At 47.4% G+C, this 27,712-nt stretch overlaps 1 protein-coding gene across 1 annotated transcript; it reads left to right on the forward strand.

The window, feature by feature from the left end:
* Positions 1 to 2,055: 2,055 nt before the first annotated feature.
* On the forward strand, positions 2,056 to 21,720 carry LOC115475088. Its single transcript, XM_030210828.1, has 4 exons — positions 2,056 to 3,101; positions 3,885 to 3,889; positions 8,347 to 8,349; positions 21,681 to 21,720. The coding sequence occupies exons 1-4, from the start codon at positions 2,127 to 2,129 to the stop codon at positions 21,718 to 21,720; spliced, it is 1,023 nt and encodes a 340-aa protein (XP_030066688.1). The 5' UTR covers positions 2,056 to 2,126.
* The last annotated feature ends 5,992 nt before the right edge of the window (positions 21,721 to 27,712 follow it).

Consider the following 27,712-nt stretch of genomic DNA (forward strand, 5'->3'; position numbering starts at 1 on the left):
TACACAAGTAAAATGCAGGTTGCATTAGGTATAGTGGGATTTGTTTTCAAAGCTGTAAAATGTAAAATCCTGGAAATCAAATGAGTTGTAGGTTTATTATCCAGCTTTTGCCTGGAGCTTAAATCTGGTCCTTAGCACTGCATTAATCTTCATTAATCTTGCACTGCAAAATATTTCAAAAGTCCACATGGCAAGCCAAATCCCCATCTTGAATAAATTAAAGATGCCAAACTATTACTGGATCTGTTTAAGCTTCTTCATGAGTAATCAAGTTTGAAACAGTGTCAGAAACTGCCTTGGGGTAGGGCCTGATTCATCAAGGGTTTTCTCCTGTTCTTAGAGGAGAAAACAATGCATGTCTATAAAATGAAATGTTGGGGATTTTTTTTCCCTTTAAAGCCAATTATACAAGAGGACATCAATAAATAAGGTGAATTTAAGCATACTATCAAAACAGTATTAACAGAGGCAGGTGGCATAGACTTACTGATTTATTGAGGCATGAGTTTTATAGCACCAGAATCCACTTCATCAAATGCATGAAGTGAAGTTTGGGATTTGAGTACATATAAAGGATAACGCATACGGGACCGAGCTGGATTAAGGCATAGGCAAATTAGGCATGTGCCTAGAGCCCAAAGGTTTAAGGGGACGCACTATCAGATGTGCTTAGGATGGTACCCGATCAAAATAGCCCCGACAAAAAAGCTCCAAACAAAAAAGTTCCCTACATAATAGCCCTTGACATAACAGCCACTGTCAAAACGGTCTGCCCACAATAGAGCCCTTGACAAATTAGCCCCCTGACAAAAGGGCCCGATCAGGCTGCCCAGAATATGGTATTGCATTTTTTTCCTAATAATCTTACCTTGCCAAACAGGATACGGTTGGTAAGACTATGAAAATAATGACAATATATTAGCAGGTTGATAGAAGAATAGTTTCCTTAAACAACAGAACAGATCATAGTATAGTAACATAGTAGATGACAGCAGAAAAAGACCTGCACGGTCCATCCAGTCTGCCCAAGAAGATAAATTCATATGTGCTACTTTTTTATTTGTACTGTCCTCTTCAGTGCACAGACCGTATATGTCTGGCCAGCCCTATCCCCGCCTCCCACCACCGGCTCTGGCACAGACCGTATAAGTCTGCCCAGCACTATCCCCGCCGCCCAACCACCAGCCCCAGCACAGACCGTTTAAGTCTGCCCAGCACTAGTCCCGCCTCCCACCACCAGCTCTGGCACAGACCGTATAAGTCTGCCCAGCACTATCCCTGCCTCCCGCCATCGGCTCTGGTACAGACCGTATAAGTCTGCCCAGCACTAGTCCCGCCTCCCACCACCAGCTCTGGCACAGACCGTATAAGTCTGCCCAGCACTATCCCTGCCTCCCGCCATCGGCTCTGGTACAGACCGTATAAGTCTGCCCAGCACTAGTCCCGCCTCCCAACCACCAGCCCCAGCACAGACCGTATATGTCTGCCCAGCACTAGCCCCGCCTCCCAACCACCAGCTCTGCCACCCATTCTAGGCTAAGCTCCTGAGGATCCCTTCCTTCTGCACAGGATTCCTTTATGTTTATCCCATGCATGTTTGAATTCCGTTACCGTTTTCATTTCCACCACCTCCCACGGGAGGGCATTCCAAGCGTCAGTCGTTGTCAGACAGAGGGCAGGAAGGAGGTGCGGTCAGAGGCTCTAAGGAAAGGGAGCCAGGCCTGGTCCCTTCCCCAGCTATGCGGAGGGGGCCTGGGGAGAGAGGCCCAGGAAACTCCCAGGCTATGGGGCCTACAAGGCCGAAGGATCTGAAGGCCCGGCGGAGTAGCTCTCAGCCAGTCCCTCCTCCAGCACGAAGGGAGCGTAGTCCCCGGGACCGTAAAGCGCCCAGGGCCAGGGAGGATTGTGGATCTGATGCCTCCTCCATGACCCAGCGGCGTCCAGGTAAGGAGCCTGAAGATCATGGGGGAGGAAGGAGGAAGGTTGAGGCCCTAAAGGTGCAGACCCAGAAGGAGCAAGGACAAGAAGGAATGGAGGTGGGGCAGGAGGCCCAGTTGGGATTTGAGGCAGCCGGCAGTGAAGAAGAGTGGTCAGAAGAAGGGGAGGAGGCCGGTGAGTGGGAGAATATGGACCCAGGACAGTGTGCCAGAGAAACGGTGGAGCGGGTGAGGCACATCAAGTCTCTGGAGAAGGAAATAGAGGAGCTGGGGAAACGGTTGAAAATGACTAAAGCCATGAGTAGGCTGGCCCCAGCAGAGCATGGTCAAAAGTATAAGACTGAAGAAAAGCGCTTAACAAAGTTGCTGAAACAGAAGGAAAAAAGAATTGCTTGTTTAAAAACAGGCTCTGCAAATCCCTTGAGGGAGGTTTATGAGAATCAAGAGACGATGCAGGCTGGTACATCTAAAACTATGAGCCAGGAGGTTTTTTCCCCAGCACAGGAATCTACCAGTTTAAGCTCAGGAACATTGTTTCACAAAAGGCAGTTGGTAACAGAGATTGTACAAAGTCCAAACAGTCAAAGTACATTGCAAACTATGAAAGCCCTGATGAGCCCAAGGGAAGAGGGAGTACTCAGGTTGGATACAGCTCCAGGAGAAGGGGGAGGGGCGGATTGTTTGGCCTCAGGTATTCCGGTAGAACAGAAAGGAAAAGACACAAAGTTACAACACTTTCATATTATTGAAACGGATGGAGACAGGTTTTCCACCCAGGACACTTTTTCAGTACCCACTAGTGGGGAAGAAGAACAGGGTGTGGAAAAAAGTATTGAACTTACCTGTGTGGAGAGATTGCAAGAGAAGCAAAAACCAGCAGGCTTCCAACTGCAGGAGCACTCCAAAGGTGCTCTGATTGAGGCAGCAGTTTCTGGTGATCAATTATCATCAGCTGTGCAGCTTGGCTCAGAGCAGGTCTGCCCGCGAGGTCAGGACGGACAGGAGGAAGAATCAGGAGAGATCTCTGTTCAATCTGCAGCCAAGTTTGCAGGGGACCTGCTAGGGTATGGTGCCCAGGACATAGAGAATCAGCAGGAGAAAGAGGAACTGGAACAGGAGTTGCATGGAATGGAGCAGGATATTGGACCAATTGCTCAGACCAGAGTAAGCTCTGAAAGTGCACTAATTTTTAAAGCTCCTGATGTCCCAGTTGAAGGTCTGGGTTTGAACTGGTTGAGGGGGGGCTGTGTGCGAGGGGAGGGTGGGGGGGCGGGGGGAGGGTCTTGGTCAAGAGAGGGTATGCTTTCTTGTCGGAAGGTGGGGGAGGGGGATGTGGGGAGCCGGGATTCGGAGGAAGGGAAGAAGGGTAGGGGAGAAGTGAGGGGGGCGGGGGAGGGGCAGGGTGCTCTTTCCTTTGCGGCGGTGGTGAGGGGTGAGGGGGGAGGGGAGATGGGGGGGCGGCCAGTGTCTGTGGAGGGATCAAGGGGGAAAGGGGGGGAAGGGAGAGGGGCGGGGCAAATCCCCAACGAAGGAATGTGGTGCAGATTAGATGGGTGGGGGAGGGGGCTATGCCTTCTCGGGAGACGGTTTTGAGGATGGTCATGGGCCTGGGGTTTGTGCCGGAGGACTTCTATGCCTGTATTCACCCAGTTAATTTGCCTGAGTACGATGTTAGTTTTCTAACGCAGAGGGGTATGGAAATCTTTTGGGAGAGGTATGAGGGGGTGAAAGGAAGGGGGGATTGGAGCAATTATGTGGTTATTCCTATTAGTAGACCTGACTTGGTGCAAGTCACTGTATTGGTACGAAACGAGTCCATTTCAGGGGCAGACCTGGCCTACTGGTTACAGCGGCATGCGGATTTGAGAACCCCGTTATCCAAACTCCCGGATCCAAGTAGGGTGTGGGCAGGGGGGTGGGGGGCTTGGGTTAAGCTAAGACAGGAAGGGCAAGTGGTCAAGCACATTCCTTCTGCGGCTTTTATTGGCCGGGACAGGATTCTCTGTTTTTACAAGGGACAGCCACGGCAGTGTTTCCGTTGCGGATCCTTTCGCCATTATAGTATGTCTTGCCCAGTACAACAGTGTGTAAAGTGCGGGAGTAAGGAGCACTATACAGAAAATTGTTCCTCTATCCGTTGCAATTTGTGCGGGGGTCTGGGGCATGCCTTTAGAGACTGCCCGAGGGCGCGTCATAATAGGAGGGATGAGGGCAGGGGGAATATGATTCGGGGAGAGGGGCAGGATCTAGGTCAGGGTTCTGGGGGTCTGGGGGTTGGGAGGGCTTGGGAGGAAGGGGGAGGAGAGGGAGGTTTGGGGGTACAGGGGAGGGGTGGTTTCCAGGGGGAAGAGGAGGGTTTACAGTTAGAGGAGGGCGGGGGTCTAGAGACTAGAGGGGGACAGGAGGAGGAGGGAAAGGGAGAGTGGGTTCAAGTGTCAAAATTAAAGAAACGGAAGGTTTCAAAGGGAAAGGGTTTGACATTACAGGGGTTTGCCTGGGGTGGGGCAGGGGGGTAATCGATTTCAGATTTTGGAAGAAGAGGATGGGGGGGCAGAGATACAGGGGAAGGGGGATGATGGGGAGAAGGGACCTCAGGAAGAGGGAGGAGGGGAGAGGAGTCGGGGAAAGGTCAAGGGGGAAAGGAGTCAAGGTAGGAAGGGAAGGGTACCCATGACGAGGAGGGGGGGATGGAAGTGGAAGATGTTGAGGTTGGGGAGGAGGAGGGGGTTCCGGTAGGGAAGGGAGGGGGGGGTAAGAGGAGGATGGGGCAGGGGGTGGTTAGCCAGGAGCAAGCTCAAGGGGACGGTAATGTAGAGGTAGGAAAGGAGGGGGAGGGGGTGCAGAGGGGAGAGGTTCAAGAGGGGAAGGTTGCAGGGGGGGATTCCGTAGGGTTTAAAAAGAAGAAAGGGAGGAAGAAAGGTATGAGGGAGGGGGGAGGGGAAGGTTGGGATCAGGATACAGGGATACGGGACTGGGCGGCAGAGATAGGGGATAATGGAGAGGAGGATTACATTCTGGGTAGCAGGTTGCCACAGAGAGTAGATAGTATGCAAAGGAAGGAGGAGAGTGAGGAGTTGCATGAGTCCTAATGGGGGGTATGGCAGGGCTTCTTCTGACGTTCGCCACCCTAAATGTGGCGAGTGTGGCTTCCCAGAGAGCTCAGTGTTTGGCCTATGAGTGCTTTTCTCAGGTTAAGGCCGATTGTTTTCTGCTTCAGGAAACGCGTTTGCAGAACCTGGAGCAGCTGAGAAGGGCGCGCAGGGATTGGAGATGGGGACCCTCGGTGTGGGGGCTGGCAGGGGAACGATATGGGGGAGTGGGGATTTTATTTAAGACACATAAGGTGGAAATTCAGCGTGTGATGGAACTCGGGGTGGGGAGGTGTTTAGTGGTAGACGTATTATGGCAGGGTATGGCGTTGCGAATTATTAATCTTTATGGGCCGCAGACTAGGAAGGAGCGCAGTTTGTTATTAGGGAAGATCAGGCCTTACTTGTTTACTGCACGCCAGGTAATTTGGGGGGGAGATTTCAATTTAATTATTAGGAAACAGGATAGTGGGGGTACTAAGGTACAGGTGACATATGATGGGGTGCGCTTGCTCTGGATCATGAAAGAGGGGGGGCTGATAGATGTTCACATAGAACATTTCCCAGATGAGGATGGATTCACGTTTAGCAGGGGGAGATGTAGGAGCCGAATTGATCGGTTTTTGGTTCGTAGAGGGGTATGCCAGCGGGGGCCTCGCCTGCTGGACGTGGATTTTTCCGACCATAAACTGCTTCTTGTGGAAGTAGGGGGGTCGGCGGCTCATAGGATAGGTAGGGGGTTGTGGAGGATGAATTTAAGATGGGTCCAGGATGAGGAGGCTCAAAAGAAATATTTGAATTTTTTAGAAGACCAGTTATCCTTACGGGGGATCTTTCCCTCCAGAGGAGAATGGTGGGAGGTGGTGAAAAAACGGACGCGTTTCCTTTTCATGGGACAGGCACGGAGGAGGGGAAGGGAAAGGACACGTTTGGGGATGGCCTTGAAGCAAAGGAAGGATTATTTGATTTCCAAGGGAGGGAGGAAAGAGGATATCCAAGAATTACAGTCTCTGTTAGAGAAGACTCAATACGATCGGTATTCCTCTTTAGTTTATGAGAGGGACTTTGGTAAATTGATTAGCCCAGATCCCTTCGTTTGTTGTAGGGAAAGAAGAGAGCATAGGGTGGTGGAGGGTTTTAGGGATACTAGGGGGGTGATGCAGGATTCCAAAGAGGGAATATTGAAGGTGGTGGAAGAGCACTTCAGGGGTTTTTTTTCGGATCAGCACTTGGATGGGGGGAGGATGGATCAGTATGTGGAAGGGACTCCGGGGGTGGGGAATTGGGGGTCTCATCTCCAGGCCCTTTCGTGCCCCTGGACACTGCAGGAGGTTGAGGAGGCTATAGGGGCCCTGAGAAAGAGGACATCTCCGGGGCCGGACGGGCTGCCGGCAGAATTCTATCATACGTTTCGCAGGCGCCTGGCTCCGATTTTATTGGATCTCTGGGAAGAGGCACGTCAGAGGGGGTCTCTTCCAAAATCCTTGTTGGAGTCTGCATTGATTTTGTTAAGTAAGGGCAAAGATCCGCAGCTGTTAACTAACTGGAGGCCTATTGCGCTACTAAACTGTGATCGTAAGATCTTTGCGCAGATGCTCTTCAAGCGTATGCGGCAATTCTCGGGGGACTTGTTGGCAGCCTCACAGGCTTGTGGGGTGCCGGGTAGAGGGGTGCTGGAGGCTGCGGCATGGGTGAGGGAAGGTTTAGAGCGGAGTCGGGAGGAGGGGTCAGGGTGGCTGATGGTGGCGCTTGACCAAGAAAAAGCCTTTGACAGGGTCCAATGGGGATTCCTCTGGCGGGTTTTAGAGTATTACGGGTTCCCTAGGGATTGGGTGGCACAATTACGGTTGTTATATTCTCATGCACATGCATTTCCATTGATCAATGGGTGGAAAGGGGGGGGATTTGAGCTGACGGCAGGGGTTCGGCAAGGGTGCCCTTTAAGCCCTTTGCTGTATGCATTTTCTATAGACCCTTTTATTAGGCGTCTGGAGCAGGGTGGGGTGGGAGGATTGAGGGGGGTGGAGGTAAGCACGGGAGAACAGTTGCGGGTGGTGGCATACGCAGACGATATTACTGTGTGGGTGGCAAACAAAGCAGAAGGGGATAAACTTTTGGAGTTCATCCACGATTTCGCAGGGGATACAGGGTCACGGGTGAATATCCACAAATGCAACAGTTTGTGGTTAGGGCCAGTAGGGGAGCAGTTTGAATTAGGAGGGGGTTTCCCGGGGGTGGTGGATAGAATGAGGGTTTTGGGGATTTACTTTGAGATAGGAGATTATGCTAAATTCAACTGGGACCGTTGTCTTCAGGAAGCAAAGGGGCGGGTGGACAGGTGGAAGAGGTGGAAAATGTCCATGGAAGATCGGGTGAAACTCATCAAGACCCATTTGGTGCCCCTCTTTTTGTTCATCAGCTACATTTGTTTGGTACCTGAAAAGTGCTATGCCTCGTTGTATAGCATTTTCTTCCAGCTGCTGTGGGGCAATCGGTTGAATCCAGTCAAACGAAACACCACATATCTATCTAGGAAGGAGGGGGGGGTAGGGATGATCAATCCGGTTTTGTTTTTTAGTTCTTTGTTTGTGCACTTTAATCTAGGGAGAGCGGTGGGTCAGGCTCCTCCAGGGTGGGCGAGTAGTGTGCTGGGGTGGTGGGAGAGGGTTTGGGTGGGGTGGAGGAGAGGGGAGAGGGTAGGGGTATTGCGGAAAGGGGCTCCGGAAAGGGTAGGGTACTATAAAACGTTAGTAAAATTAGTTCGGGTCTGGGGGATTCTAGTGGGGGAGATTAGGGATGGGAAGAGAGGAATCTGGGTGGAGAGAGTGCGCTCCCAGATGTTCTCGTCCCCTCTGGTACTTAGGGATGCTCCCGGGGAAGTGCTGAGGCAAGGGCTACGGAATATCAATTCGGAGAGGATTCCGGCTAAATATCGGGACATTGCCTGGCTGTCCCTACACGGCAAATTATATGTCAGAGAGAATCTGAGAGATAGGAAGATCCAGGACAGGAATTGTCCAAGGGGGGAATGTGTGGGGAAGTTAGAAACCATGGACCACTTTTTGAAGGACTGTCCCTTTTCCCGGGGGGTGGGTGACAGGGTTTCTGCTCTCCTCCAGATCCCCACGTTCCGTTCCTATACGTATGCGGACTGGGTGTATGGATATCGATTCAAGAGAGGTCAGCTGGATCCGGGGACGGGGTTCTTGATTTCGCTCATTCTCCGGTTCTGTCTTTGGATGGCTCGTTGCCGGGTATCCCTGCACCAAGAAGATCGATCCATTGAACAGGTCAGTTGGGATGTGGTGCGGGCTGTACAGCAAGTGGCGCAATGGGAAAGAGTGGAGAGGGATTCACAGATGGTGTCCTTGTGGTGGAAGCATGTGAGGTTAAAGGCCTTATGATTATAGTTACTGTGATGTTGTGTTGGTTGTAATTTAGGGGGGGAATAAGGGGGGGAAAAGGGAGGGGGAGGGGTGTATATATGTATAGGGGCAGAAGGGATTGTTTTGGTGATAGAATGGTTTGTGTTAGGCATGTGAATATTGGTATTTATATGATTTCTGTATTTTTGTTATTCGTTGCTGTAAATAAAGAAATCTCCAAGCATCCACCACCCTCTCCGTGAAAAAATACTTCCTGACATTCTTCTTGAGTCTGCCCCCCTTTAATCTCATTTCATGCCCTCTCATTCTACCGCCTTCCCATCTCCGGAAAAGGTTCGTTTGCGGATTAATACCTTTCAAATATTTGAACGTCTGTATCATATCACCCCTGTTCCTCCTTTCCTCCAGGGTATACATGTTCAGGTCTGCAAGTCTCTCCTCATACGTCTTGTAACGCAAATCCCATACCATCCTTGTAGCTTTTCTTTGCACCGCTTCAATTCTTTTTACATCCTTAGCAAGATACAGCCTCCAAAACTGAACACAATACTCCAGGTGGGGCCTCACCAATGACTTGTACAGGGGCATCAACACCTCTTTTCTTCTGCTGGTCACACCTCTCTCTATACAGCCTAGTAACCTTCTAGCTACGGCCACCGCCTTGTCACACTGTTTCATCGCCTTCAGATCCTCAGATACTATCACCCCAAGATTTGAATACCAGTTGGTAGCTATAGAATTTTGTTTATTTATATGTGCTTTATACAATGCAATTCTGGTAGGAGCCTTTATCAGTGAAGATTTCACATGAAGTTTATCATCTTTTCTTGTGATGTGTTATTTTTTTCTAGGGGGTGTAGAAATATGTCTAAGGGCTATTTTCTTAAGGGCTGATTTATCAAGAGCTATTATGTCAGGGTGCTGCTGAGGACTCAGGAGCCTTGGATTGCCAACTGCCTGGATTTTTGTAAATTAGTGGACTCAAAGTCAGAATGGTGGCTATGGTATCTGGATATTTTTCACAGTTTAGCCCTCTGTAGCTCTCCAATTAGAGAGCTGCACGGCTTCCGTCCCCGCGGGAATCCCGCGGAACCCACGGGATTTCCGCGGGGACGGAGGCAGTTCCTGCGGGGTTCCCGCGGGGATGGAACCAGTTCTGCGGGGTTCCCGTGGGGACGGAGGCAGTTCCTGCGGGGTTCCCGCGGGGATGGAACCAGTTCTGTGGGCTTCCCGTGGAAGTGTAAGCTGCACCTGCACCAGCCTCTCATCTACCGAATACCAGTTTATTTGAGTGCTGTCTCCTCCTCCTCCTCTTCTTCCTTACTTTAATAGCATAAATGTGGAAAGTCTTCCATTAAGGAGGTGGTAGAGTCACAAATGATGACGGAATTCAAAAAGGCGTGCTAACCTTAAATGGCTGCATGTGTGTGGATATGTCAAGTGACACTTAGATGGCGACTCTGGCTGTGATGAACTAGAGCTGATACCTGGCAGACTTGTATGGTCTGTGTCTCATACATGGCAATCTGGTGTAGGATGGGCTGGAAAGGGCTTAGGCAGCAACTTCAGTGGCTGGAACATGAGGACGGTGCTGGACAGACTTTTACGGTCTGTGTCCCACAAATGAGAACATGAATAGGCTGGAGTGGGCTTCGATGGCAACTCCAGCAGTTGGAACATAAGGTTGGGGCCAGATAGACTTCTGTGGTCTTTGTTCCTGAAACACGAAAGAAAGACCATAATCAAGTATATAATATCACACTTGTTGATTTAATGATGAATTGATCATGAGTGTGACTATTGGGCAGTGGATGGACTATTTGCTGTCACTTACTATGTTACTATTAATCCTCTTTGCTCCCAGGCTGGTGCACAGACCTCAGCTCTGACACAGGCACAAGAATCAGATGTCACCTGACCTACTGGCACGTGCATGTGGCGACCTCTCAGCACACACTGCCAGTGAATCAGAGACAAATCTTAGATGTGCGCACCAGAGTGTTCCAAGTTCCAACTTCCGTTCCTTCCTTGCCTACAGTGCTGTGGCTCAAATCCAGAGAGAGACTGAGGGAGCTGACTGGAACTTTCTTTTATGTACTATTAAATTCTTATGGGGATGGGTGGGGATGGGTTAAATTCTTGCGGGGACGGGTGGGGACGGGTTGGGATGGTTTAAATTTTTGCGGGGATGGGTAAGATTCCAGCAGGGACGGGCGGGGATGGGTAAGATTTCTGTCCCCGTGCAACTCTCTATCTCCAATCCTCCCTTTTTCCAGTGGAGAAACTGTGGTAGGATCCAGCCAATGGGGAGGCCTCTAGTCACAAGAAGGAGGTGCTGAGCTACAAGGGCTGGAGTAGGTGGAAGCTGAGCCCTGCACGGGGTTTTGGAGATAGCAGTGGAATGGGATTATTGAAAGAAAGCAGGAATTTAAGAAGAATGGGAAAAAGTATGAAGGGTCTGCTGCATGCTGAGGAAAAAAACTGACAGGAAATGCAAGCTCTTTGCATGATGGTGTGGAGGTGAGGACAGTGCCTGAGAGAGTGCATGTGCTTGTGTATGTTTCTGTGTCAAATAAATAGAGCCTCCCTTTGAAAATGTGGGCTGAGCTTCCCTTTCAAAGTCCTGTCCACTGGTACAAATCAGTGTTGCCAGGTGGGCGGTTTTACCGCCCAATTGGGCGGTTTTCCGCGACCCGCCGCGGGAAATTTTTGCCCGCGGCGGGTTGCGGTTTTTTGGGCTGGTTTTTGTGCTTCGGGCGGTTTTTTCGGCCGCGGGGGGGGCGGGGTTAGTGACGTTTTTGGGTGGGGTTAATGACGTTTTGGGCGGGGTTAGTGACGTGGGAGGCGGGGCCGATGACGTGGGAGGCGGGGCCGATGACGGGGAGGCGGGGCCGATGACGGGGAGGCGGGGCCGATGACGTAAGAGGCGGGGCCGATGACGGGGAGGCGGGGCCGGTGACGTGGGAGGCGGGGCCGGTGACGGCGGGGGCGGGGTTTATGACGGCGGGGGGCGGGGGTGATGACGCGGGGGTGGGGGTGTCAGGGGCGGGGTTTGTGTTTGGGCGGTTTTTGGGCTGTTTTTTGGGCTCCAGTGGGCTGGAAAAAAATTTTCCACCTGGCAACCCTGGTACAAATGTAGCTGTACACTTGCTAAATGACAGGAAGCTTTCAGCCCAGGGCATTTACCCAGTTAGCTATTAAGTTTCCTGGGCAAATTCTTTTAAACACTGTCCTAATACTGCCTTCTCTCTGTCTATATCCTTTCATAAACATCAAAGAAAGTGATTATTATTTTTTTTTTTAGTTTTGCTGCATCCATTTGTGAAACATTTATCACATGTGAAATTTTGTAAATATATACCTCAGACACATTGTCTCTTGGTACCTCTGGATTGCACCAAAGGCAATGGAGAAAATGACTTGCACAACTTTGGTTTTTGGCTCACTGCTGCAGAGCTGCCAAGTTACCCAGCTCCCGGAGGGAAACTTTTTGGCCAATCCGATGGTTGAACTTACATGCCTGTTCATTGTGTTATTTGTAGACCCAGATACTACCAAGTTAAATCAGTGTTTCATGTCCCATAATGTACCAGCATAGGGTTGTAGAAATCCAGGACAAGTTCAGAATTTCCTGCCTGAAACTGGGTAATTTGGCAGCTCTCCAGCTCTAAACATTAAGCCTCTCCTGCTTGCTCACAAAGTATTACTGCTCTGCACTTTCCCTGCTACTTCTGGAGAAGTGAAATGTTGGGGGGAGAGGGGTGAGGGTGAGAAAAGAAGTAAATCTGGAGGTGGGGGAAGGAGGCAGAAATAATTTGTGAAAGGGGAAATCTCCATATGGGGACCCACAAATATATGTTTATCTAGGGCCCTGATATGGGACAAAGGACAGTGCAAAGATAAAAGTATTGGAAAGTACAGGGCAGGGTGTAGATAGAAAAGGAGAGGAAAGTTAAAGGCTGTATAATTCAGTTAACTGATAACTGAGAAAACAAAGGCAGGTTGATGTCAGAGTAGTTACGTTCATTCACACTTGTAATGAATCACAAATCTATTGACTCTATTCAGACCTAGGGTGATAGTGTCAAGCTTTTTGATAAATTCCAATTCAGTAGTTTCAAACAAGGTAACCCTCTAAAGTTCATTTGCAGGAGTATGACAACGTAAAGGTACTTATGGTTTCCTAGAAGGTTGAAATGTTCTTCTACTGCATTGTTTCGGTTCTGGAATACCCTCTTACCAGTCAGGTTTTCAGGATATCCAAAATGAATATGCATGAAAGAGATTTACATACAATGGAGGCAGTGTATGCAAATGAATCTCATGCATATTCATTGTGGATATCTTGAAAACCTGACAGGTAAGGGGGTACTCCAGGACTGATTTGGGAAACTGCTCTACTGGTTTTTGAATGTTGCCATTTCTAATATCAGGTTTATGCACATTTTTCTTTTTCTTAGGGACTAACCTGTTTCAACCACTGTGGACAGCAGAGGGTTATGTCATATATTACATTAGAAGAAGAAAAGTTAATTCATCTTCCAGTGCTGTAAATGATGTTGGGTGCTGTGTTACCTGGTTGAATGTGAGGACAGTTAGCATCTGGGTTCTGGCAGGGTCCAGTTCCTAAGTGGTGTCCTTGTTATGCATTTTGTAGTTGCTGGTGAGTATCCATTTGAGGTTAGGGGCTGTTGGTGCCACACAAAACCAGTGAGAGGGTGGCATCATTGTCCTGGATGGGTTGTAAATCTTTGATGGTATGTTTTAGTGGTTTTAGTTTGGAGCTAGGTGATAACCAGGAGATGTTCTGTTATTTTATTTTTAGGATGGTCCTGTAGCACATTCTTCCTGTCTATTGATTTGGCCTTACCTTCTCCAATATTTTATTTTTGTATTCCCCTCCCTCCCCCATGCATTTTCTTGTATGCACTCATGTCCTGAATTTCACATCATACATTGGACTAAGTGGACACTATTCCTCAAAACCTCATGCCTCAATAAATTGGTTAGTGTATAGGTGTCACCTGCCTCTGTCAATTTTGTCACACCAGACTAATACAGCTACCCCTTTTAAAGTTTTTATCAAAAAAATAAGATTCATCTTATTTACCGAATTCCCACCATATATTTTTCTCTCATTTCTTTCTAGTTCTCTGATCTCCTCACTACAGGTATTGCCTTAAACTTGTTCTCGGATTTCTGTACCCCATAATAAGGCCACATATGTTTGGGGTGTGCAGCACAGGATGCAGTTGGAAAAGCAGTTCCAGTACATTCAAGGAAGCACTTTGATGGGACTCTACGTGGCATCTTTGCAATATTCATCTCCCTTTATCCCTAGGTTTTAGTAGTACTCTATTTGAACTTGTTTTATGTAGATGATACTATGAGCCCAATACTCAAAATGATTCAAGTGGACAAGAGAGACCCCTGTCTGCTTAAATCGCAGAGCTCTCTCTCTCTCTCTCTTGCAGACCTCTGTATCAGGGCCTTGCTCCTAGAGACCTCTTGCCTCTTTGATCCATTCTGCTCCAGGGCACTTAACCACTTCCCAGCCTGAGACCCACCTCGTCATACCAGTTTGAGTGCTTGCAGTGGTACTTTTGCCTAGGGGTCAAGTGCTATCAGTCACTAGGACACACGGGGCTCCCACAACCACTGGGAATCCCCAAGATCATCCCGGAGCCACAACCACACAACCATACCAGTCATGCTATGCCTTCTGCACCCACACATGAATAGGGCAAGGTAGACACAGCAACCATTGGGCTGGTCTCAAACTGTCAAAATCGCAATCATAGGGACATTCAGTCCAATAGAAAACAGCTGGACTGGAACTCTATCCATATGCTGCACCACAATCCTCCTATGCAGCGGGCACCAGCAATAATCACTTTGGAACCAGTTACCATCTCCAAAAGACAGCATTTCCTCCAACACAGGCACCTGCCTTCTCCATTCCAACACTGGATCAATCTTCATTACTTGAGCTTTTCTCTTCTGCAGTAGGCTGATACTCTTTCCTCCAGGGTCTCCAACAACCCCAGCAACCATGTCCTCACAAGTGGCTGGGCTTGACTCCAGGATCCCCTGATACCTTAACACATCCACAACTGGGAACAGGAAGAAGTCTCAAGGATCCTTATGGACAACCCCTCTTCCCTTTGAGGTGCCCCTGTCTCGACACCTTCCATATCCACAGCACTCTATTCCTGGCTTTAGGATTCCTTATTTGAGTGACCTTTCCATATGCTGGGCCTCCCTTACTCAGTATCAGCTCAATACTAAGTTTGAGGCCTTGGTGGGTCAACTGATTTTTGCCTCTGATGTTGCTGTCCTCCTGATTCAGGGACTATATTCGATAGCTCCTCTGTAGGGCTGGCGGACAGGTTCCTATTTCTTAATCCATGTACCCCATTCCTTCTCCAATACCTTCTTTTAGGTTACTTTCTGTTCCTCGAGAGACTAAACGTTCCTCAAGAAATTACTTCCATAGTCCCTAAACATGGACTCCTTTTCATCTTTGTCCAGTGTACATGCACCCTGGTTCCTGGGTGCAGAGTAAAACTGAAGTACAAAATACAGTGGACAGCCACTCCTTGAGAATTCAACTGAGGTGCTCTTCACCTCCCTCTCAGAGGCAGCATTATATTCTTATATCAAATCCTTCCACAACTCTGAGGTGTCAGATAAGTCACCCTCCTTGGTATTGGCCAGGTTTTTCCCCTCACAGCCTGCCTCCTTCAGCCCCACACTGCCTCCTTCAGCCCCACCAGGATGTCCTGAAGCTGCTTCTCCAACGCTAGTGTCATTCATGGAACCAATGAGGCAGGTAGCCAATTCCTCCCTCTTTCTCTTAGCACCCTTCAGTCGGTCCTCCAGTGTGTGCCTATATTTCACCAGAGTAGTTTTTGCTAGAGACTCTTTCCTGAGGTGGGCAGCCAGATTCTCCATCTCCTTTAAAGTATCTCTCCTGAATACTTCTAACTGGGTCAGCGGCATCTCTCCCCCTGCCAGCTTGCCTTCCCGTACACATCTCCCTGTGTCTTGCTCCTGCACCACAACAAACTTAGTATAGAGCTGGTACTGTATCTCTGCAATTTTCTGAATCAACACTTTATTCTCTTTTAATAGCTGAGTGCACTCTTGCTGTATTCTCGCCTCTATTAATCATCTCCTCCTCCTCCTGGAAGCACATCTCTTGGGATTGCTGTTGAAGTTTGTTATTCTTGCCCTCTAGCACTCTGACCATCACTTGCCTTCCTGACTCTCCTACAGGAGTCTGGATAGCTGTCTCTGCAGCTTGTGATACTGTTCTTCTGGCACTTCTCTGTCCAGTTCTTGTTGCAGTCACGCTATTTCTGCTTGAGTAGCTTCCACCTGGGTTTGATAATCCTGGTTCTGCTCTGTCAGTTAGCAGATCTGGGATTTGAGCTCCTTAGCCTGGTCCCACTGCTGTGCCAGCTCCTCTTCTACTGCTGCCAGAACTTGGCTTGGTCCTTTGTTTCCCAGATCCAAGAACTTCTCATCTGCTCAGCTGGGATGCTCTGCAGTGGCATAGCTAGGTGGGGCGCCAGGGGAGCGGCTGCTCCCCTAAATGGAGTTCTGCCGGCGCCTATTTTTTTTCATCCTGTTGCAGTGAAAATAAGCGCCGGCACCAGCGGAAATCCGCTCTCGCTCCCCCCGCACCATCATCTTGCCTCATCCTGGCTCCGCTTCTGACGCTCTGCTTGAGCAATTCCTGTAGTTCTTCAAGTGTGTGATTCACTTCTGCCTTCTCCACAGACAACCTTTCTACCAACAAAGTTGACTCCTTCCATTCCTCCTGAAGGGTTTCACTGGAAGCTTTTAGCAGCATTACTTGTTCGGAGACTTGGGCCATCTCTTCTTTCTGGCACTTTAGTCTCTGAGCCAACTCCTTTCTCTCTATTTCATACTCTTATTTTCTCCTCAGTAAATACCTGGTAGCTCCACATGAGTTGTCCCTCTTCCATTTGCAGTTCTTCTGTGAGGAGGTTCTGCTGCTTGAGCTGGTCACGTAACTGCCATATGAACATAAGTGTTGCCATACTGGGACAGACCAAAGGTCCATCAAGCCCGGTATCCTGTTTCCCACAGTGGCCAATCCAGGTACATAGCATGATCCCAAAAGAGTAAAACAGATTTTACACTGCTTATCCAAAAAATAAGCAGTGAATTTCCCAAGTCCATCATAATAATGGCAAATGGATTTTTCTTTCAGGAAAATATCCAAACCTTTTTTAAACTTTACTAAGCTAACTGCTTTTACCACATACTCTGGCAATGAATTCCAGTGTTTAATTACATGCTGAATGAAGAAATATTTTCTCCACTTTGTTTAAAATTTACTACTTAGCAGCTTCATTGCTTGCCCCCTAGTCCTAGTATTTTTGGAAAGAGTAAACAAGCGATTCATGTCTACCCATTCCACTCCACTCGGTATTTTATAGACCTCTATCATATCTCCCCTCAGCTGTCTCTTCTCCAAGCTGAAGAGCCCTAGCCACTTTAGCCTTTCCTCATAGAGACGTCATCCCATCTCCTTTATCATTTTTGTTGCCCTTCTCTGTACCTTTTCTAATTCTGCTATATATATTTTTTTGAGATGCAGTGACCAAAATTGCTCACAGTATTCTAGACGCAGTTGCACCATGGATCAATACAAAGGCATTTTAAGATGCTCATTTTTGTTTTCCATTCCTTTCCTAATAATTCCTAGCATTCTAGTTGCTTTCTTAGCTGCCACTGCACACTGAGCAGAGGGTTTCAACATATCATTAACTATGACACCTAGATCCTTTTCCTGGGCAGTGACTCCTAATGTGGAACCTTGCATCACACAGCTTTATGTAGCTTTAGGTTGGGTTCCTCTTTCCCACATGCATCACTTTGCACTTGCTCATATGTGGAGGGGCATTTTCGATATGACATCTAAATCCAATTTTGAACATTTTGCTGAAAACTTTCAAAAATCAAGTGGGGAATATATTGATTTTCAAACCAGAAAAACGTCTATATCTTTTTGTTTAGAAAATGGATATTTCCTAGATGTTTGTAGACGTTTAGTGCTCAGTGCATTTTTCTTTTGTGACCATATTTAAAAAAAAAGTCCAAGGGAAAAACGCACAAAAGCAAGCCATTGGGACATATGGGGGGGGGGGGGTCAGTATTCTTAGTACACTGGCTACACAGACATCCCAGCAAAGCAGTGGGGCACCCTAGGGAGTGCTGCAGTGGACTTCATTTAAAAGGTCCCAGGCACAAGTCCCACCATTACTCCTTTATATTGTATGGTGAGCCCTCCAAAACCCACCAAAATATTTTCATGGCCCCACTGGCCGTATTAATTCAAACTGATGGACTGAATTGTTATATTTATGCAGACGATATCCTTTTGGTTTCATTCTATGATGCTGGCTCTCCTAATCTCTCTATACTACAAGATTGTTTTGATTCCGTGGATCATAAGTACATAAGTATTGCCACACTGGGACAGACCAAAGGTCCATCAAGCCCAGCATCCTGTTTCCAACAGTGGCCAATCCAGGTCACAAATACCTGGCAAGATCCCAAAAGAGTACAAAACATTTTATGCAACTTATTCCAGCAATAAGCAGTAGATTTTCCCCAAGTTGGCTATCCTTCAACCATTTTGTTTTAGACCCCTCTAAACTTTTAGCGCTTTGGGTTTCTAAGCATTCATGGAGGGGCATAATCGAATGGAAACGCCTATCTCCATGGGCGTTTATCTCCGAGAATGGGTCTGTGAAGGGGCGGGCCAAACTGTATTTTCAAAAAAATGGATGTTTTTGAGCTGGGCGTTTGTTTTTTTTAGCGATAATGGAAACTAAAAACGCCCAGCTCAAAAACGTCCTAATCTGAGAGCCATTTGGTCGTGGGAGGGGCCACAATTCTTAGTACACTGGCCCCCCCTGATATGCCAGGACACCAACTGGGCACCCTAGGTCAGTGCGGTGGACTTCAGACAACACTCCCACATGCATAGCTCCCTTACCACGGGTGCTGAGCTCCCAACCCCCCTCCCCCAAAACCCACTACCCACAAATGTGCAACACTACCATAGCTCTTAGGGGTGAAAGGGGCACCTACATGTGGGTACAGTGGGTTTTGGAGGCCTCCCATTTACCAGCACGTGTTACAGGTGGGGGGGGGGATGGGCCTGGGGCCACCTGGATAAAGTGCACTGCGGTACCCACTAAAAGTGCTCCAGGGACCTGCATACACGCAGGCCTCTAGGACTGGTTGCTGCTATATAACATTGGCATACCAGTTGACACCTGAAGACTAATCTCTCCGAAAACATCCTTCATTGGAATAACCGCCTTTACTCACAGTTAACTGCAGATCAGAGGTTGTGCCCCACTGGCAACGAGTCTCCCTGGTACTGAGATGAGCAGTAGGACAGAGCTGGCAGAATGCTGTACAATGCCCTCTTTCAGCCACATTCAAGGGAAGAACTAAGTTCTGTAACATGGCTAACACAGGAAAGAGAAATAAAACTGACTTACAAAAATGGCCACTACCGCATGTACTACAACAGGAAACACAACAGGGCACACTCTGACCCAGTAGGCAGGGGGGAAAGCACCATGGGAGAAGAGCCTACCAACTACCAACATCGTGAGACTGTAACACAAGCTAATGAAATCATGGAGCCCAATACCCTACACCCACCACAATGTGACCCTGTACTGCACACGAGAGCCACATCTGACCCAGGGAAAGGCTGTGACAGGATCGAACACATTCTGCTGTCATGGAGGTGGGTACGGCATTTGAGGCTGGCATAGAGGCTGGAAAAAAGTTTGTAAAGTGGGGTTTTTTTGGTGGGAGGGGGTTAGTGACCACTGGGGGAGTCCGGGGAGGTCATCCCTGATTCCCTCCAGTGGTCATCTGGGCAGTTGGAGCACTTTTTTGGGACTTGTTCGTGAAAAAAAAGGATCCAAAAAAAGTGACCCAAAATCACGGTAAAAACGCCTTTTTTTTCGATTATCAGCTAAAGACGCCCATCTCTCCTCGGCTGATAACCACGCCCCAGTTCTGCCTCCAACACGCCCCCGTCAACTTTATTCGTTTCCGCGACGGAGTGCAGTTGGAAACGCCCAAAATCGGCTTTCGATTATACCGATTTGGGCGCCTTTGCGAGATAAATGTCTATCTCCCGATTTAGGTCGCACTATAGGCGTTTTTCTCTTTCGAAAACAAGCAGGACAGGCACCCAACATAACCCCTTTCATTCATGGTTTTCCACTTAAATTAGTTGATTCTTTTAAATATTTAGGTGTCATCATTGGTTCTCATCTAACTTTCTTCCCTCAAATTTCAGCTATAGTGCAATATAGTTTTTTATCGCTTCGTTCAATCCATTTTCTTTGCCCTTTTCTGGATAATGAGGTGTGTTCTACACTTTTACATGCATTAGTTATTTTGAAACTCAATTACTACAATATTCTTTATGCAGGTTTACTGTCTTTTCAGCTTCAAAGGTTACAAATGGTTAAGAATATGGCTATAAGTGTCCTTACAGGTCTTCGACGATTTGATATATATGATCAAATTATTATTTCAAATACTGAAATAATATCATTAGCTCCCTCTCAGTTACCGAATACAATATAAAATATTCAGTATACAGATCCCATCATATTTATCTTCTTTGATCATTTCCTAGTGTCCAATACATTCTCTACACTCATCAAATCAGAATCAATTGGCTACCCCTGCTGATGCTCATTCCAGACTTCATTCTACCCATCATTCAGTTTTCTTCTCCTTAAGTCCAACTCTCTTGAATGCTTTACCTTTTATGCTTCGTAGTAATCAGTTCTACTCACACTTTAAAGATCCATTTATTCACTATTGCTTATTCCTCCAGCCTTGAATTGCGATGTTCTGGCCTAGCAGGTTTGGCAGCTATGTTTGACCTTTTTTGCTCTTACTTTATTCTCCCTTTTCTATCATGAATTGTACTTCTTTTTCTTTTCATTTTAATTGTCATTTATCTTGTTTTGTAAACTGATCTGATTTTATGAAAGGTGGTAAATAAACTAAACTAAACTACTGTACCCAACTATACACCACTATAATAGCCCTTATTATAGTGGTGTATTATAGTGTCACCTATATGTGGGTACAGTAGGGTTTTAGAGGGCTCACACTTTCCACCACAAGTGTAACAGTTAGTGTGGGGTATCGGTCTGGGTCCCCTTCATTACAGTGCACTGCACCAAACATTAGGTTACTCCAGGGACCTGCCTGCTGCTCTAATAGGAGTAGTCATAACATCTGAAGCTGTCATAGAGGTTGGTATGTACTGTTTCACATCTTTGGGGGGGTGGGAGGGGGTCAGTGACCACTGGAAGTGTAAGGGAGAGTCATGTCTTAATCCCTTCAGTGGTCATCTGGTCATTTAGGGCACCTTTTAGGCCTGGGTGCTTTTGCTTTGTTCCTTTACAGCAGAAAAATGCCCAAATCCCCAACATACCATCACTGCCGGCTGAATATCTACTCCCTATATTTTTATTTTTATTTTTACCTATGCTAGCGACGATGAAAATAAATTTGATTTATTTACAACTTCTTTTTTTCCCATGCACTATTTCCAAATATAGATGGTATACAAAAAACATACATGATTAAAATCTGGTACAAATAAAATCAGGGACATAAAGGAGAAACAATAAAGAAAAACACAAAAGGTATAGCAAATGACCACTGTTATTTAAATCATAGCAAATGGTTATCAATCACCCTTGCTATCATCATCAGGAAAAGACTTCTTGAAAAATGATATGCCTAATATTTAAAACCATTTAACCAGCTATCCAGTAATATACAGCGGGAGATAGACAGTTATCTCCTGCTGAATATTGCCAGTTAGCACATAGCGGATAGCCAGTTATGTCATGCAATATAACCAGCTATCCACCAATATTCTCACATTCCCGGCTAGGTTTGGTGAATAAAATCAGACTGCCAAAATAGATGGAATATCTTTGGCTGGTTTAAACGTAACTGGCCAGCACTGGATATCAGCTTGGCTGGTTAAATTTAAACAGCCAAAAAACTTATACTTTATTAGATTTGCTAGACCGCTCTAGCTGCCTGGGCAGAGCAGTGTGCATAACTAAAACGTAAAACTCCAATTATTGAAAGAAAATATATATAATCACACAGAAGACAACAGAGAAGAAATACATTCATGCAAAGGAAAGTACAGTATATAGCACACAGCCACCTAACCCACTTGCAGCAACTTCCAGCTAATCCTGATCTCCAAAAGCTTGTCTGAAAAGCCAGGCTTTCAGGATTGCCTTAAAGTTTTTAAGGGACAGTTCTCCACAAAGAGAAAAAGCCTAGAGGCAAAGAGTTCCAAATATGGGGCGAGAGAAAAAGAAGGTACGGTGTCTGGATGTTTCTAGCTGGGCAAGTTTAGGACCTGGCAGGACGAGACAATGATCATTTAAAGAACGGAGGACTCTTGCTGGTGAGTAGGGAATAATAAAACATGAGAGATAGTCTGGTGTACCAATCTAAAAGCCTTGAATGTCAACAGAGCAATTTTTTAAGCAATTCGAAGTTCTACAGGAAGGCAGTGATATTGTTTAAGAAATGGGGATGTGTGAACGAAGCAACCAGTGTGATAGAGTAATCTGATAGCCATGTTCTGTAATGTTTGAAGTTTCTTAAGAGCAGAACAAAGTAAACCTGAATAGTGTAACGGGTCCTCACTCTGGATCACCTAGGGAATGCCTCCTCCCCCACTGAGGTCAAGAAACTGCTTCAGGAAATCCAGCTGAAGCTCGTTCACTGCTCCACTCTCTTAGGACCCACTCCGCACAAATAGGAATTATGGGTCCTTCAGGCCAAGGGTACACCGGAAGTCTCAGGGAGAAGGCTCCACCCTGCTGGGCATAGGTGACCCAGCCAAGGACCCCCCCCCCCCCCCCCACTTCAGATCCCTTGAGCAACCCCCTCCAAGCTCAAAATAATGACTCAGCAACTCAATCAGGGTCCATATATCAGTTTATGTACCCCCCCCCCCCCCAGCCAATCTGCAACCCCAGTAGTTCAACAAGGCAAAACAAGGTTCAGACTTCTAGTAGTTTCTGTAAAGCAGTTCATCCCCAACATTTCTCAAACCCTAACAGTTCCTTTAAAGCAGTGCCACCCAAAAGGGTTCAAAATTCCAACAGTTCATGTAAAGCAGTTCCCCAACAAGGGTTCAAAATCCCACCCAACTTGGCCAGCACTATCCCCCAGCCACCGGACCACCAAGGAAAACCTGCTTCTCAGTTCTCCTTTGGTGATAACCACCCAGCCTCTATACCAAGCCCCCAGTTGCTGCTTTATTTCACCTTTGAGTTTAGCCAGAGCTGAGATATCCATTGGCTCCTCCTGTTCTCTTTCCTCTCCCTTTTCTGCCCCTTGCCAGTCCATGGGTTCCTCCCCACACCCTTCTCCCAGCTGCCCTCCTTTCCTTGATTGGGCAGATTCAGGACCTCTTCCCTTAGCCTAGTTCTCTGTGTCAGGTTTTTCCAATTTCCCACCCTTGTCCTTCTCTCAACATCCTCCGGGGGGCTGATGGGAATGGAAGACCCTGCTGCGATGGTATGCCTCACTCAGGGACTGCTGGGAAACATAGTCCCACATTCTAGGCCGTGCTCCTCTCGGGGATTGGTGGGAGTTGTAGTCTCTCTCCTTTCTCTACTTCTCCGGGGAATAGGAGCTGCTCCTTTCTCTAGCCCTGTCTTCTCCCCTACACCCCTCATATTCCTTACAATAGATGATGTCGCAATAGTCAAGATGTGAGGTAAAGAATGCAAGAATAAGTGCTTGGAAATCATTGTGATTAAAAAAGTGACAGATAATCCGCAGCTGTCAAAAACTGAAAAAACAGAACTTGGACAAGTGTGAAATATGTTGTGAAAAAGAGAGAGAGGAGTCGAGAACTACCCCCAAATAGGGAAAGTAGGAGTTCGGAGTGATTGCTGTCCCAAAAAGAGAAATAGATTCAGAGGGAGGATTCACTGAACTAGAAAAACCAATAAGCCACAGTCTTGTCTGCATTTAGGCAGGGGCGTAGCCAGACAGCAGAGTTTGGGTGGGCCTAGGCAAGAAGTGGGTGGGCACCAAGTGTTCTCCACCCCCACCAAAAAAATATCTCAGCTGGTGGAAAAATGCTTCGCTCCACCTTGGCAGTCTGCAGCAGGTAGGCGCTGAAAACTGAGAATGTGCAGGTGCCAGTATCATGGAGAGTAGCATTTTTGTTACCATCAGGGGGAAGTCTTCAGCTGGCAGAGATTGGGATCCCCACCAGCTACTGCTAAATGTGTATTACTGTTGGGTGGGCCTGAGCCCTATGTGGGTGGGCCCTGGCCCACCCCAGCCCACCTGTGGCTACGCCACTGCATTTAGGACTAGTCGGTGATCAAAAAGCCAATTGGCAATGGAGTCTAGGTAGGATTGAAGAGGACAGATGGAAAAAGAAGATGCATCGGTTGGATAAAGTAGTAAAATAAAGTAGACATATGCAGATACACCAAATGTTTGAACATGAGCGGCCAGTATACTTAGATGTAACACCCAGATAATCAATGCCAGTCACCAGAAATGGCCTGGCATTGAATATTTGGGCTCAATGCTGACCTACCAGCAATACTTCTCCCTTCACTGCCAGATTTTGCATCCTGGCCAGATCTCCGTGCAGTCCGTGTTCCTGAGTCAGGGCTGGCATTAGGGGGGGGGGGTGGCAAACAGGACAGCTCGGAGCTGGTGTAGGGTTTGCCACAGCCAGCGACCCAATCTTTGGCACGTTGACCGCTGATCATTGGGGATGAATATGTTTAGCCTTGTTTAGCATGCATTTGCATGCTAGTTGCATTCAGAGCCCTCGATCACGTTGTTTCACACGCTCGAGGGCTCTGATCATGGGGCGCTAGCAAACACTGGAGCTAGTATGGCGCTAACAGCCTCTAGCGCCAGCGTTTGCTTCTGATCATCCCCCTGTAAGGCTGTTTTTGCCGTAGCTGTAAAAACCATAATTTTTTTTTTTTTGCATTAATGGACATGTGCTATACCTTAATAAACAAGTTTGTTAAATTATAAAGTTATACCACATCCACTTCTCCTTTAAATAACCTATTAAATAATGGTAATCTAAAATCTCCTGATAGGAGCAACACAACAACTTTTAAACCCATTATCACCACTGGGAGTCCAGGTGGGAAAAAAAGAACCAGTGTAAAAAAAAAACTCCAATCATGTGGAGAAAAACAATTCGACTCCCAGTGGTGATAGTGGGTTTAAAAGTTGTTGTGTTGCCTCTATCAGGAGATTTGAGGTTCCCATTATTTAATAGGTTGTTTACAGAAGAAGTGGATATGGTATAAATTTATAATTTAACAAACATGGGGCCTTTTTTACCAAGCTGTGGCAAAAAGGGGCCAGCGCTGGTGTCAGCACATGTTTTACACACGTGCCAAGGACTCCTTTTACCACAGCTGGTAAAAGGGAAGTCTCGGTTTTCTGCAGGAAATGGCTGGGCGGCAAGTAATGCACTTGTCGCGCGGCCATTTCGGCGGGGAGCCCTTACTGCTACCCATTGAGGTGGCGGTAAGGGCTCCTGCGTTAACCCAACGGTAACCGGGCAGCACAAGGCACTGCCTGATTACCGCCAGGTACACTCCGGCGCTACAAAAATAAATTCATTTTTGTACCACTAGAAATGACTGCACACTAGGGGTGGGAAGTACCACCGGGCTGCTGCGGTAGCCCAGCGATACTTCCTGTATAGAGAGCGGTAAGCCTGCATTGGGCTTACCACTGCTTATTAAAAGGAGCCCTTGTTTATTAAGATATAGTGTGTAGTTGCAGTTTTGTTACCCCGTAGGGTAGGCCATATGCTAATGTTACCATTAGCGTGTGGCCATTTGTAAAAATTACTACAGAAGCACTTGCCACCTCCTATTTTATAGGCGGTAAGGGCCTCTGAGTCACCTGTGCACTAAGCAGTTAGCAGCAGTAATGTAGATGTGCTAACTGGTTAGTGCAGGCTTGCCCACTCTCTGCCCCTGATACAGCCCCTCAAAAAAATAGAAAAAAAGTTTTAGTGCACAGTTAGGGGCCCTTTTACAAAGCGGTGGTAAGCCCAGCACGGGCTTACCGCACACCAATTTGGAGATACTGGCAGCCCAATGCGGGCACCAGCGGTAGTTCTAGTCCCAGTGCATGCCATTTTACGCACTAGAGGAAATATTCCAAAAATATTTCCATAGATGGTAACCTGGCACTCACTGGACAGTGCCATGTGCTACCTGGTTACCACCGGGTTAGCGTGGGATCCCTTACCACCATCTCAATGGGTTGTGTTACGTGCTCCCCTTCCCCCCACCCCCTGCATGGCCACACAGTAAGTGAAATCTTACCACATGGTCATGTCTTGTTTTTGGTCTTTTTACCCGCTACGGTAAAAAGTGTCTCAGCATGCAGCAAAAACAGCCCCGCCAGTAACACAGAGCTCTTTTTACCGCATCTTGGTAAAAGGACCCCTTAGTGCATTCACATTTCAAAACTATTGCATGACACTGTAGCACATCCCACAATACTCCATTTTGTTTGCTGTGTTAGAAGCACGTTTGCGCCTAAAGCAGCTGAGTGAAAGGGCCTCTAAGAGGCCTTTTTACTAAGGCGCAAAGGCACCTATGCGTGTACAACATGCATCAAATTGGAACCACTGCCCAGCTACAACGTGCCCCAGGCATTAATTCCATTTTTGACGCACGTCCAAAACACGTGCTAGAAGTTTTCTACCTTGTGGCTCTTACCTGGCAATAATCAGCAGTGTGTGCTGACAATTAGTGCCCGATTAACGCATGAGACTTTACCGCTAAGTCAATGGGTGGTGGTAAGGTCTCATGCCAAAAATGTACGCGTGCTGGTTTTAATTTTGCCGCATGTCCATTTTTTGGCTACAAAAAAAGTCCGTTTTTGCAGGCACACTGAAAAATGGACCTGCACAAGTCCAAACCACGTGCTTACACCAGTGCAGGCCATTTTTTGGTACACCTTAGTAAAAGGACCCCTAAATGACTTACCCAAGATCACAAGGAGGAGCAGCAGGATTTTAACCAGGATTCTTTAGTTGACAGCCCTGTGCTCTGACCACTATGCCAGTGGGTCCCAAATCTGTCCTTGAGGCACCCCAGCCAGTCAGATTTTCAGGATATCCACCATGAATATTCGTGAGAGATATTTGCATACAGTGGAGGCAGTGCATGCAAATCTCTCTCATGAATATTGATTGTGGATATCCTGAAAACCTGACTGGCTGGGGTGCCTCCAAGACCAGGTTTGGGAATCACTGCACTAAGCTACTCCTCCACAGAAGTAGATAATAAGAAGGATCTTCATCATTTCATGTCCAACAGGTCATCACATTTTTAGTAATAATTTTTAAATTATCAGCTATGATTGATTTCCATAAAAAGCAACATGCTACCAGAACACAAAACTTAGGTGAAGTGTTAACAATAACTCATCAGCTAACGATGATTATGATGGTGCTGATGACAGCCATGGAGGGGCATAATCGAACGGGGTGGCCAAGTTTTCCTAAGGACATCCTCGCAGGACATCCCCGGGAAGGGGTGGGGAAACCTGTATTATCGAAACAAGATGGGCATCCATCTTTCATTTCGATAATATGGTCAGGGACGCCCAAATCTCAACATTTAGGTTGACCTTAGAGATGGTCATCCTTAGAGATGGTTGTCCCCGGTTTTCGGCAATAATGGAAACCGAGATGCCCATCTCAGAAATGACCAAATCCAAGCCATTTGGTCATGGGAGGAGCCAGCATCCGTAGTGCACTGGTCCCTCTCACATGCCAGGACACCAACTGAGCACCCTAGGGGGCACTGCAGTGGACTTCAGAAAAAGCTCCCAGGTGCATATCTCCCTTACCTTGTGTGCTGAGCCCCCCAACCCCCCCCCAAAAAAAAAATCCACTCCCCACAACTGTACACCACTACCATAGCCCTTAGGGATGAAGGGGGGCACCTACATGTGGGTACAGTGGGTTTCTGGTGGGTTTTGGAGGGCTCGCTGTTTCCTCCACAAGTGTAACAGGTACAGGGGATGGGCCTGGCTCCGCCTGCCTGAAGTGCACTGCAGTACCTACTAAAACTGCTGCAGGGACCTGCATACTGCTGTCATGGAGCTGGGTATGATATTTGAGGCTGGCATAGAGGCTGGAAAA

The sequence above is a fragment of the Microcaecilia unicolor genome, chromosome 7 (genome assembly GCF_901765095.1).
Source record: "Microcaecilia unicolor chromosome 7, aMicUni1.1, whole genome shotgun sequence".
Taxonomy (NCBI): Eukaryota; Metazoa; Chordata; class Amphibia; order Gymnophiona; family Siphonopidae; genus Microcaecilia; species Microcaecilia unicolor.